The 13295-nt window shown below is 46.1% G+C and overlaps 1 protein-coding gene across 1 annotated transcript in view; it reads right to left on the reverse strand.

Moving 5' to 3' along the window:
* Positions 1–214: 214 nt before the first annotated feature.
* LOC122387028 overlaps positions 215–13295 on the reverse strand; it is a 93860-nt gene continuing 80779 nt past the window's right edge. Inside the window, exons 4-10 of the mRNA XM_043376835.1 lie at positions 12729–13117; positions 12158–12295; positions 10964–11173; positions 10290–10427; positions 9741–9878; positions 340–455; positions 215–226 (exon numbers count right to left, since the gene is read on the reverse strand). Coding sequence (XP_043232770.1) covers positions 215–226; positions 340–455; positions 9741–9878; positions 10290–10427; positions 10964–11173; positions 12158–12295; positions 12729–13117 — 1141 coding nt within the window. The remainder of the gene's footprint in view (positions 227–339; positions 456–9740; positions 9879–10289; positions 10428–10963; positions 11174–12157; positions 12296–12728; positions 13118–13295) is intronic.

Genomic DNA, 13295 nt, shown 5'->3' on the forward strand with positions numbered 1-13295 from the left:
GCAGTCCGCTGATCCTGTCTGATAACATGAATGTTCATGTTATCTATGGATATGCAATCACTTCAGCCAATGCATTGAAGTGCATTGAACATTGCATTACAATCGCAATATGTTGTTCAACTAACTATGAGGGAATATGTCACTGATTGAACAGTCCTCCTCCATTTTGGAGCTCAATTAGCTTCATTATTTCACAAAGCACATTGGCTATGTATCACACCTGTCTCTATGAGGTGAGACAACGGCACACCGTTACTCGGTGTCCGCCATTCGCTGATCTCGTATATCAGCGGCCTGTCCGTGCTGCCGCTGCTCACCGTATATATACAGTAGTTTGACCGTCCGTCCCAGGTCAGCCAGGTGACTGATGGTGTCGGCAGCCACCCCCTGGAGCGACACTGACAGACCGCCCCACGGGTACCCTCCCAGCCACCTCAGCTCCGTCACCTCCGGCCCTCACTGAAAAAAGTTTTTACCATCAATTTACTAAGTTACTAGCTTTGGTAAATTTTACCATCAGCCTACCATCATATTACTACCAGCCTACTATGGTGCTGAATACTATCCTGCCTTGACATGTTGATATTACCATGGTTACGTTTATCAGGGGTGGTTTTGTACCCCAGTTTACAAGGTGGTAACCACCTGAGGCTAGTAGATACCCTCGTAAGCTAATATTCCCTACCATAGTAAAATCAACCTTTCCACGGGCGGATCCAGCAGGTGAATTCGGCGATCAAGTCTCCTCCTTTCCATAGAGGTGTTTGCCAATTTTTGATATGTTGGAAGGAGCGTCATCCAAGGACTAGCTGAGACCCTGAGCAATTAATAGTTTTATGGACGAAAGGCCAGAAATTTCTTGCAACAGTTCCCTGGGTGTGCTTCTGCTGCTATGGTAAGGTATACCATGGCAACACCATGACAACACTACACCCTTACTAACAATCCACGTGCGTCTGACTCTGCTGCAGCGGCGCCGCCATGTCAGTTCCGGCCGCGCGCCGGCGTTGTGAAGGTGCTCCGTGGTTTTAAATATTTGAACGGTGATTGTGTGGGTGGTTAGCGTAGCTGACGGTGGAGGATACTCGGAAATAACAAGTAAGTCGTTGTATCTTCAGCATAATAATACTTATCTCACGAGTGCCATTTCCAGCAAAGATCGCAGCCTTTGTTTCGGTTCATGTTGTTGAATTTCCTTGAGACCCTGTTGGACCGGGTAGGGGGAGGGTGGTGGGGTGGGTATCATTGCGGGCATTTCCCAGCGTCGGAAATCAACGTGTTTTTTTATTTGTTAACCCACGCCTCACTGGGGTATGTGCTCTAACGCGCCCCACAGCACGTTACAGCACGTTACAGTGGGGGGGGGGGCTCCTAACTCCGAAACTACTGGGCCGATTGTCAAAATTCAAACGGCCCCTGGTAGCCCTGGAAATATTGTTGAGCGAAGCCTAATGTCATTGACCTCGAGGTCATCGATGACTTCACAGGTCAGGTCAAAGTAAAAATATCAGCGTCTTGGCACTCTGGGCGCCGGCCAACAAATCAGATCAGGCTCATTTTTTGTTTGCACACTCGTGAATATATGCGTAACATAACCTGAGGGTACCGAACTTGTACTTCGAATTTTTCAGGTCAAGGCCATCTCATCCCAGGTCACGAAAGCTTTATATCGTGCATCGGTGACGTGAGACATGTTTTATGGTTCATGTAGGCCATATATATCGAAATCAGTGTTGTATGTGTCAGTTTAGGCCATTTTAGCTGAATATAGCTGAGGTCAGGTCAGGTCACTTTAGGTCAAAAATGGTCAAATTTTGAAGTTGACATTTTTCAACAAAAAAGGTGTTTGTCAGATGAAGTTCACATATATTCAACGCATATGTGTTCAAACACATATAGACCCCGTTTCCATGGGCATCACTGATCCGGATCAGCAAACTTAAATCGTATTATATTTCTCGAACTCTTCGTTACATGATATAATTCCAAGTGGATTAGGCTTATATAATCAGTTAATCCCTTATTTTCATTTTCATATATTGTCTAACTATACTGGATTAGCTAATCCATTTTTACTGATCCGGATCAGTGATGCCCATGGAAACGTGGTCATATTCTGCTTTTTTTCATTCAGAAACGTATATGTAAAAAAATAAAAAATACAATTTCTGAGTTTTTATATTTATAATTTTCAAAATATTCAACATTTCGAAAGTCCGAAATCAGTTTGGTAGCCCTGTAGAGTCCACCCATGCAAAAAAAAGGATCTAGCTTAACCCTCAAGGCGGTGGGGGGGGGGGGCATTTTTTGCATCCATCTTTAGTTTTTTTTCGATATATCTCCAGAACCGCTGCGCCGATCTTCACCAAACTTTCAGTACCCTTTTGCACATTGTGACCAAATTTTTTTTCCAAAGGCTATGATAAGTTGGCCGCTACGTCGGAGTGACGTCATTTCTGCCATTGTCGACCAAAAAAAAAAGCTTCGCGGGAAGAGCTGTCAGGTCTATAAATTTGATTATGCATAAAAATGTTCAAGACATGAAATGTGTAGAATTACCAGGGCTACTATACTGTTCTCTCGATTTTGTTTTTGAAGTTGACCCCAAAAATAAAAAGAAATAGATATAATAGCCAAAAAATCCCAAAAGTTTTTCGATTTTCGAAACAAACGGAATATATGTAATAGCCACTATGGACTTCTATTCACATTCCAAGTATTAGATCGATAACTCCTTTTTGCCAAGTTATAACAAAAAAAACTGTTCAAAATTAATGACGTCAAATTTTCAAACTCGATTTTGGCAATTCTAGACCACAAAGCGCAAAACAAAGACCACCATTAGACTCGCCGTGACGAGTGGCATCGAATCAATACCAATTTTATGCGAAACTATCAACTTTGACCTGAAATTTGACCTTTTTGACCTGACATTGACCTGACCTCCACCAGAAAGTGACCAAAAAAACCGTCCCTGATGGTCTTATAACCAACACCATTGAGGCGAATATGAAAAATTGGCCATAAAACATGCATCGCACAACCCTACTTAGTAAAGATAGGTTCATGTGCTGACCCTTGGTGATCGGACCTGGTATTATCAGTGACCTCCAATAGCAACATATGCTCGTATAATAGGCAACTCACGCCCTATCGCTGATTTTTGACAAAATGCCCTTTACTCGATGTTGCAGCGCATTCCTTAAAAGACCCGTGAACGGTGAAACATTTTATCTTTGACTTGGCCTGTGATGTCATCGGTGACCCCGAGGTCAATGAAATTGAAGTTCCCTCGACAAATTTAACAAGGCTATCGAACGCCATTTAAATTTTACCGATCCGTCATAGTAGCTTCGGAGATTCGGGGGGGGGGGGGTCAAAAATCCCCCCCCTCCCACCGCGCGGAAGGTAGCCGGGAGGCCCACCGCTTGCCGGGTTAAAACTCAGATCTTGAGAGCGATTACCGTTGTTCAATGCTTTGCATCAAAATCGGCCGAACATGATGTCACTCTGGCGTCATTTCCGGCCGATCTATAGTAGCTACGAAAATTTTATTAGTGCACAAGGTGTCAAATAAATTGATGCAGCCGAAGGTCCTAAAAGCTTTGTTTTGATACGTCCAGCGGTTTTAAAGATATTGCGTAAACACGAGAGGGGCTATGAATAGCCCTCCCCACAGTAGGGTGGGGGTTAACCCTCGCCCGTATTGGTGTTTTTCAGCCACGAACGTTTAAGGGGGGGTCCGTTGAACCCCCTCCTTGCCGTTTCGCCCCTGATTGAGCTAGAGCTTCGCGGAAAAAAACGAGCGTGCTGCCCGTGACGAGAGAAAGCCGATGGTACCCAATTTTATCCTAGGTCGTCGGTCCTAGGTCATCGGTTGACCTTCCAGGTCAGGTCAATGACCCAAAAGTGGGGAAAACTGGGACCTGTTAGAACGTCGTAAAACGTGGCTGCTATTGGGTTTTTTAGGGAACTGATCACGAATATCATGTTAGCTATGATCATAGATGATGTCTTCATGCATTTAGGCCAGGTCGGGTCAGGTCAGGTCAGGTCAACCAGTAAGGGTTTTGCCGGGTATTCGTAGTAGGTGCACTAGGTGGCAACCGCCTCTGACAGCTTCGTAACATGTTACGAAGGCACCAAAACTACTTCGTAAATGTTCATATATGGTTGTTAAATTCGAAATCAGCTAAAAAAACTAGCCTAGAAAGATGCTGATAAAACTCGAAAAAGTAAACCGAGGTCATCAAAGGTCAATGAACTGACCTGACCTTCTGGTGACCTTGACATCCACCCTAATGCATGGGAGCAGCATCATATCCCATGTTTGAACGCTTGAAACCACGAAAGGACTGCAAACGCGCGGCAAATGCGAGCCGACATACGCCGAATCGCGATTCCGGCCAAACATGGTCTCGAAAAGTAGGTCACAGGTCAAAGGTCATTAGTCAGGGCCATTACATTTTTTAGGGTAGGTGTAAAATTGATTATAACTCGAGGGTACTGAAAGCTTCGTTGCGGTCGGCCGCTTTTTACGCGAGGTATTCGCGAAAAACCGAGGGGGAGTCCGTTCGACCCCCCCCCCCTATACGGGGGAGGGTTAACAAGCCAAAACGTTGCTAATTTTTATTTTGATCTGACCTGTGACGTCAACGGTGATCTCGAGGTCAATAAAATTAGGTTTTGCTCGACAGTTTTTCCAGGGCTATCAGACGCCGTTTCAGTTTTGACAATCGGCCCAGTAGTTTCGGAGTTGGAGCGGGGGGGGGGGGTTCTATAAATAGCCCCCGCCTCCCCCAGTGGAGTGCGTTACAGAACATACCCCAGTGGGGCGCTGGTTAAGAGTAGAATTTTTGAATTATTGCCAACACTCAACACTGCACCTCATGGCAATTAATTCATTATAGGGCATTTTACCTGAACCAGCCTCTGGCCTAATGTCCCAAATTTGCTAAATTCCTCACCCTACAAATCCCCTGTTCTATTAGATGCTGCCATTTTTTTAAAACAACTTATCTTAAATCCTTGTTTCATCAAACTGGGAGCTAGGTCACGGGACACTGCGAGTCAAGGTGGGAGGGGTAGGAGATAGAGTGTCACTGCAGCACACACAATCAATCTTTCCATTGGTTTATCTTATATCAATGCCTGCTCTTTTCCAGAGCTGGCTTTCGAAGTTCGAACCTTCGGTATATGGCTACCAATGCCCTTGGAGAAGGTGTTGCGTGATAAATCGCTGGAAGGGCGACATTCAACGATTGTGTGAAAAGAGACCGATTGCATTGTGATGATAAAGTGAACTGTAATAATTGTTGTTCATGCGCGTTGTTTGGTTATGTGCAGACGTAACTTTGTTTGTGGCCAAATGCTTTTTATGTGTGAAATATTTCATGTAGGTTACTAGGTAGATGCTTTGGAAAAGTGAAGAGCTGCTTTGTCGACTGCTAGGTAGATACTGTCATGCATGCTGTTGTGCATCAGTAAGTGGCTGTCGTAATGATAAACAAATTTGGCATGGATAGGCTAAAGCACAGCATATGAAGCATGCTGGTTGATGACTAGTAAGATCCTGTTAACCGACTGGTAATATCACAATAAATGTCACATAGTAAACTATTGTTTTACGATGGTTGGCCAGCAAAGCAAAGCTGGTATCCAGATGACAAAAGGATGGTTTTACCATGATAAGTCATTAGTAAGCATTACCAGGGAGTAGCTAACGATAGTAAAGTCCTAGTTTCGTGCTAGTATCACGTGGGTTTTTGGGCATGGTATGACGACATATAGTTACCGTGTTAATACCATGGTAATTTTTACTGGCATTGGTATTCACATGGTTTTACATTCATATTAGGCCTAGTATTTGGGTCGTAAGTTAGTTTACCATAGGTAAGAGGCTGTTCAAAATATGACCACCACTCGAAAACTAACTAGGGTGGTATTTTTCTTAGTAGGCGGTACCAGGATAATACTAGCGTTAGTAGAGCTTTGGTTTCTTATTAGTTATGCTTTAGTTTCAAGGTAGTATGATGAAAAAATATTACCGTACTAAGACCATGGTATTTTGATGAGCATTGGTAGTTGCATAGTATTCCTTTGATATTGGGCCTAGTATTTGGATCGTAAACTGGTTTACCATAAGTAAAAGGCTGTTCAAAATATGACCACCACCCAAAAACTAACTAGGGTGGTATTTTTTTCTTTCAGTGCTGTCGGACAGAGCTGTGTCAGCTGGCTGCAGTCGGACAGAGCTGCCGCCAGCTCCCTGCTGCACCACTGACACCAGAGTGTCAGACACTGACACAACCAGCACTGACATAGCCGAGTGGCCGCACAGAAATAGCCAATTTTTAGCACCAGCAGTCATATGTAGAATGTGAATATGAACATAATACGTATATGCGATAAGTATATGCGTAATACAATAGCCTATGAAACTACGAGGGTTGTTCCAAAGGTAATGCCTCCTATTTTTTAACTCCGGCCCAAATGTTCGGAGGGGTTTGAAATTTGCACCGTATCAGGACGTAACCTTTACCCGCATGCCTTAAAATTTCCATTGTTCTTTTACATATATTTACAGTAAGACGCCTTGGTAAACAAGGCTCGTCATGGAGACTCGTCAGAAGCAGAGATGCGTCATTGAATTCCTTCACAGGGAAGGGAATGCACCCATCGACATTCACCGTCGCCTGCAGAAGGTCTATGGAACAGACGCGGTGGATGCGAGCACAGTTAGGAGATGGGTCCGTTTTGAGAGCGGTTAAAGTGATGTCAAAGACAGAGCTCGCTCCGGACGTCCGCTCATCGCCACCACCCCGGAGAACGAAGCGCGCCTCGATGGATTGATCCGTGCCGACCGGCGGATAACTCTCAATGAAATGCGAGAAGAGTTGGGTGTAGGTGTAGGAGTTACGGATCGCATTTCACACCAACTCTTCTCGCATTTCATTTAGAGTTATCCGCCGGTCGGCACGGATCAATCCATCGAGGCGCGCTTCGTTCTCCGGGGTGGTGGCGATGAGCGGACGTCCGGAGCGAGCTCTGTCTTTGACATCACTTTAACCGCTCTCAAAACGACGGACCCATCTCCTTACCTACTGTGCTCGCATCCACTGCGTCTGCTCCATAGACCTTCTGCAGGCGACGGTGAATGTCGATGGGTGCATTCCCTTCCCCGTGAAGGAATTCAATGACGCATCTCTGCTTCTGACGAGTCTCCATGACGAGCCTTGTTTACCAAGGCGTCACACTGTAAATTTATGTAATAGAACAATGAAAATTTTAAGGGATGCGAGTAAAGGTTACGTCCTGATATGGTGCAAATTTCAACCTCCTCTGATCATCATGGTGTGTCAAAAGTGGAAATAGCCGGTGCGCCGTCTGGCAACCCGTCAGCCCGCCGCCATAGGGAAATTCATGCTTTTTGTCGCTTTTTAGCTCCTTATGAGTCACTTGATCTAATTAGAGCTTAACTAGGAACGAGGCGGGTCACTTGGACGTATTCGGGAGCCGAATACGGTGTTTTGGAGCCAATACCTGGGAAACTCTACCCGCCCAATGCGAGTATTTAAGAGTCTGCATGCCCAAATTAACGCTGAGCGCGGCCGTTTTCGGTCGGTTTTCCGCGACCTTGTGGCGAAATCGCCTTACTTATTCAACCAGGGTGGGCTAATTCGCTTAACTAGGAATGAGGCGTTGAAGAGAATTATTCAAGGAATAGAGTTGTGCAAAAATATTTTTTGTATTGTTAAAACTGTATCCGCCCTCGAACGATAAATATTGTTGACCCATCAGGAACACATCCCCTTGAATGCGTTTGGACTTGGCTGGATCTAATATTAGCGAGTATCTGCTAATGCAGTTTCTTGGGTTACACAGTACGCACACAAGCATACATACTTCCTGCCCTTGGTTATCCCTCACTTGAGTGAAAATTTTGCTATAATAACCATTCCAAGCAGTTAACAGGTTTTAGTGCAGTGCCAAGTCGGAACCGTTCAGCGCCGCCAGTCTCCCAGGCGGCGCGTAACGGCCGCCGCCGGCCGCGCGCCGCCGCTCTGGCAGGGTGTTTGACTTCATATCTCTGTTGCTAGAAAAGTTGTGGACCGATTTACATGATTCTTGCATGAAAAGATCCGCCATTCAATTCTTAGCAGATAACGAAAATTTGACGTCAATTGCACGATCCGCTGCCCATATTGTGGTACTGCCATCTATTGACAAGGCTGGCGAACTAAAGCCGGGCGGCTATTTCCACTTTTGACACACCATGTTTAGGGCGGAGTTAGAAAATAGGAGGCATTACTTTTGGAACAGCCCTAGTACTACTACTCTCATTGGTTGCACTATGTCTATAATTATTCCTCATTGGAATACGTGCTCACTAATTGTAGCAATGCCTGCCTTCCCGTGCTGGCCGCCTTCGATCGTGGCGCCACCTATACTCTGTATAACCGCCGCGCCAGGGCCGCGGCCAGTCAGTCTCGTCAGTCTGCTCAGACTCGTCGTCAGCGAGCTATCTATGTAGTCAGTCAGTGTCAGTCGTCGATTAACCCTATTAGTGGCAGGCTCCTGGCTACCCCTATTAGTGGCAGGGGGGGGGCTGTTTACGACCCCCCCTTGATATCTCGAGATCTAACGGGCCGATTTTCAAAATTCAAACGGCATTCGATTTCGCTCAACGTGATCTACATTTCTAAAAAATAAAAATTAAAAAATGTCAAAAGGGGGGGTAGAGGGGGGTAGAAACGGGCAAATTGCAGATACATTTTAGACTGTTTATCACGGCCAGGTTTCTGAACCAATCTTAACGCAACTTTTGCCGATCGATAGAGAATGAACCAGGAATTCACATGGATCCTAAAAATATGCATTTTCAAAAATCATAGGCGGATACAGATCATTGAGATTGGGGGTACACAAAAAGTATAGTAAATAAGGTTTTTGTTGGTACTGTTTCTAAAAAGGGTGGTAAAGGTCTTGTTATGTGACAATTTTCTTATGAGAGAACGACTACAATTGTATTGGTCATGCATAGGCGGTGTCAGGGCACCTATGTTGGGAGGTAAAACATAACCCCCCTTTTTGGACGCCTGGATCCGCCTATTATAGCAAAAACGTGTCAAAAGAGGATGCACAATAACTGTATATGTTATCACATGATACCTTTCATTCACTGTTCGTAAAACTGGTGCAGCATCGTGATCTTCGCCCAAATAGCTCGCCTCACGAATAGGACCCCCCAATTCTCAGTGCTCTGGAGCCGCCCCTGGTAAAGTTATGAACTTGAAATTTTCAGGGAATGTGCCCAATTTAGTTTTAGGAAAAGTCAGAAAATTTCAGCATCGTAGCTTCAGCGGTTTCGGAGATATTCCCGAAAAACCTGAGGGGTGGATAAAAACAACCCCCCCCTGCCACTAATAGGGTTAATACTCAATACGTTTGTTCGGAAATTTGCTGCTTGTGACAATGCAACTATTGCTAGTACCTCAACTTTTAGGTAAATCACCCCGTGACGTTACACTAATATTCCACGCATATGCCACAAGCATGGCCATGGACACTATCGAAGGGCGTGCATTGAACCCCTTCCCCCTCTCACCACAATACGAGACGAGTAATATACACGATTAACGATGAAACTTGCTAGTTGAGGCTGATTGGTTCGTCCATTTGCCGTCTTCCCTGTTCATTTGCATATACCGGCATTACATGTGTGATCCGAGGTATCTCACCTCTGACATTGAGGAGTATGAGGCCCTCCGGCAGCTGCCCCCTCAGTCGCGGAAGGTCGGCGGCGGAGACTGATAGGCATCGCAGCTCAGGGCACCTGGTGAAGGGCTCCAGGCTGCCGGCCGTGAGATCAGTACAATCTGGAAAACACACAGACACACATACAGACAGGATCAGTTAGCTGTAATACATGTCGATATATGACAAAACGAAAAAAACACCTAATAATTCACATGGTTTTATGGACACAGTAGAAAATGGAAAAATAGTGCTATCTGATATATGCAATGTTAAGCAAATGCAATGAACTTCATTGAACAGTGCAACACAATTGTTATGAGTATGATCAACTAACTCTGAACGAATATGTCACTGAGTGAACAGTCCTCCATTTTGGAGCTCAATTGGCTTCATTATTTCGCAAAGCACATTGGCTAATGGCTATGTATCACTTCTGTCTCCATAAGGTCCGACAATGGCACACCGTTACTCGGTGTCCGCCATTCGCTGAGCCCGTATATCAGCGGCCTGTCCGTGCTGCCGCTGCTCACCGTATATCTCCAGTCGGTTGACCGTCCGTCCCAGGTCAGGCAGGTGACTGATGGTGTCGGCAGCCACCCCCTGGAGCGAAACTGACAGAACACCATCCCCGTACCGTCCCGGCCACCTCGGCTCCGTCACCTCCGGCCCTGTCGGACAGAGCTGTGTCAGCTGACTGCAGTCGGACAGGGCTGCCGCCAGCTCCCCGCTGCACCACTGACACCAGAGTGTCAGACACAGACACAGCCAGCACTAACACATCCGAGCGGCTGCACAACGATATTTTTAGCAACAGCATACATACGTAAATATGCAAATATGAGCAACATAAGTATTACGATTTTTGCAAGGCACATTGGCCTAGGCACTGGGCAGCCAGTCATGGTATAGTAACGGATCAGGTTGGTAGACAACATAAATATATTGTTCGCAGTGGTTGCAATGAAACCATTTCAAATTACCATAATTGCTACAATAATATTTCATGCATGCACTTGATGCTCACACTATATGCAAATGCATGCATTGCATCACTCTAACAATACCATATAACACAAACAAGGCTGTAAGATGTTGGCTGAATTCGAACGGTTCGTCCAATTGCCGTCTGTCTCCCTGTTCATTTGTATATCCATGTGCATTGTCCATTATACCGGCATTGCATGCATGATCCGTGGTATCTCACCTCTGACATTGAAGCGCCTGAGGCCCTCCGGCAGCTGCCCCCTCAGTCGCGGGAGGTCGGCGGCGGAGACTGACAGCCGCTCCACAGTCTCCCGTGAGCTCCGCAGCTCCGTCAGCTCGCTGTCACCGACTCCGGCCGGAAGGATGATAGTGTTTGGGCCCACCCTGATGATGGCACCACGAAGTTGACTTGGAATAGTAGTAACTTGTGCTGGAAAGGTGATTGAACCAATGTCAGGCATTTGTCTAGGTCAAACATTGTACACTTACCTACAGGTGTAGAAAACACAAAGTGAAAACTGTTTGTGGCTACAATGCTGTGATAATTCCGTGTCTGAGTAAATATGTATGTACTTTATCAAAACGATGTGAATTTCATAAGTTACGGCGACTTTCCGTAACATAATATTCAACAAATAAAATGATAATGGGTCTTTGACATATAAAACAAAATCACCACTAATTAGTCCATTATATTCCGAACTAGGCATATTTTCATGATGTCAATTGATCAATATGACATCATGATGAGTTTTTGAAACCTTTTCACATAAGTATTTTGTTCAGCACTTATGTGTAGCTGATTATAACAATTTTGTATCGTTATAAAATTTGTAGCGTAAATATTACGTCCAATAGAGGCCCAAATCATTGACCATCACCATTCACCACACGGCACACGACTTGTCATCCTACAGCTTGCCATGGCTTATGGCTTCCGTCCCACCTTAGGATGAGGCAGCATTACCTGCAGTACATGTAATATGTGTTGTATCCAGTTATTCTTGGTTTGATTTAGGCTTCAGATTTTCAGGGATAAACTGCTTCTCCACGTTATTTATGAACATTTGCTAGAAAAAAAGCAGTTCCTTAGAGCAAAAATAACAAGCAAGGAGCGTTGCCGCCGGCCAGTTTTCCTGTTCTTCGTGTCCCTGTGTCGCCCCCTGCCCCGTTCAGGAGCGCCCGGCAGCGACACCTGCACCTGACCAGTCCGGCAGCGTTTGGGGTCGCCGCGCACCGCCGACAATCAGCTGACGCGGCCGGCAGCGCGTCTCAAGGTCACTGGAGGTCAGCCGGGCCGCGGCCCGCCGGGTGGCCGTGACGTCACACCCAGCGAACGCTGAGCGCCGGAACAGCTACTGTTGTTTATCCCTTCCTAGCCATTCATATATGAGTAACTTCAACCGCTGCTCACCATCTGTGTCTAGTAGGGTAATCCGTGACCCCAGCTCCGTGGCCAGGTGACTGATGGTATCGGCAGCCACCCCCTGGAGAGATACCGACAGACCACTCCCGTACCGTCCCGGCCACCTCGACTTCGTCACCTCCGGCCCTGTCGGACAGAGCTGTGTCAGCTGACAGCAGTCGGACGGAGCTGCTGCCGGGTCGGGAGGCGGCTGACACTGTGGTGTCAAACCCTGACACAGACGACACTGACAACGTAAGGTTCGAGCCTCTCTGTTGGACAGTAATTGAACATAGTGCACAAAGCATGCACTACGCTTATACATGCGTCAGTTAATTAATACAGTTTAGTCCATACAGGTCATACAGGTTCAGTACATACAGGTCATATTCGTTTGCAAGAGTATAAAGTAGGTAGGTATGTACAATACAGTGGCTAATGTCTGTGTAGCATGTAGGTAGCATGGCACACATATGTCCGCTGAACGTTTATCACTGAAACTGTTACTTTATGTACATACTATGTAAGTACCTACCACCATTCAGAAGTAATAGTACGCGTTTCCTCAACTATTTCTCACCGGCAACGTATAGCGTCCTCAGTGACGTCGGCAGCAGCCGCAGCCACCGCCCCGTTCCGAAGGACGGGACCCTGACGGTCAGCTCCTCCAATTGGGGAAGACTCTGCAGGAGCGCCGTCAGCTGATCCTCGCCAAGGGCCGACGGAGCGTCAAACGTCGTCATGGTTACAAGGCCGAGCGCCTCCTCAAGCGTGTTGAATAGACTGGCGACCGATGGCTGGGGCTCCGTCTGTACCGTGACGTCACAAGTTGCCGATGGCTGGGGCTCCGTCTGTACTGTGACGTCACTGTGTGCCGATGACTGGGGCTCCGTCTGTACTATGACGTCACTGACTGCCGATGGCTGGGGCTCCGTCTGTATCATGACGTCATTGGCCATTTTTCTAGCTCTACTGAAAAGAAAAAGTCTATAAATCTACTAAACAGGCATAACAATTCCGCATTTATTGTCGGCTCATCTGATATTTCGATATACCTTCATTTCCATAAAATTGTCGTCAGTAATGGTATGTCGTCAAATCTATTCGGCTGTATTAAATCGTTCAGATTTGATTTGATACGACTGTG

This window comes from Amphibalanus amphitrite, unplaced genomic scaffold, assembly GCF_019059575.1.
Source record: "Amphibalanus amphitrite isolate SeventyFive unplaced genomic scaffold, NRLGWU_Aamphi_draft 000271F_arrow, whole genome shotgun sequence".
Lineage (NCBI taxonomy): Eukaryota > Metazoa > Arthropoda > Thecostraca > Balanomorpha > Balanidae > Amphibalanus > Amphibalanus amphitrite.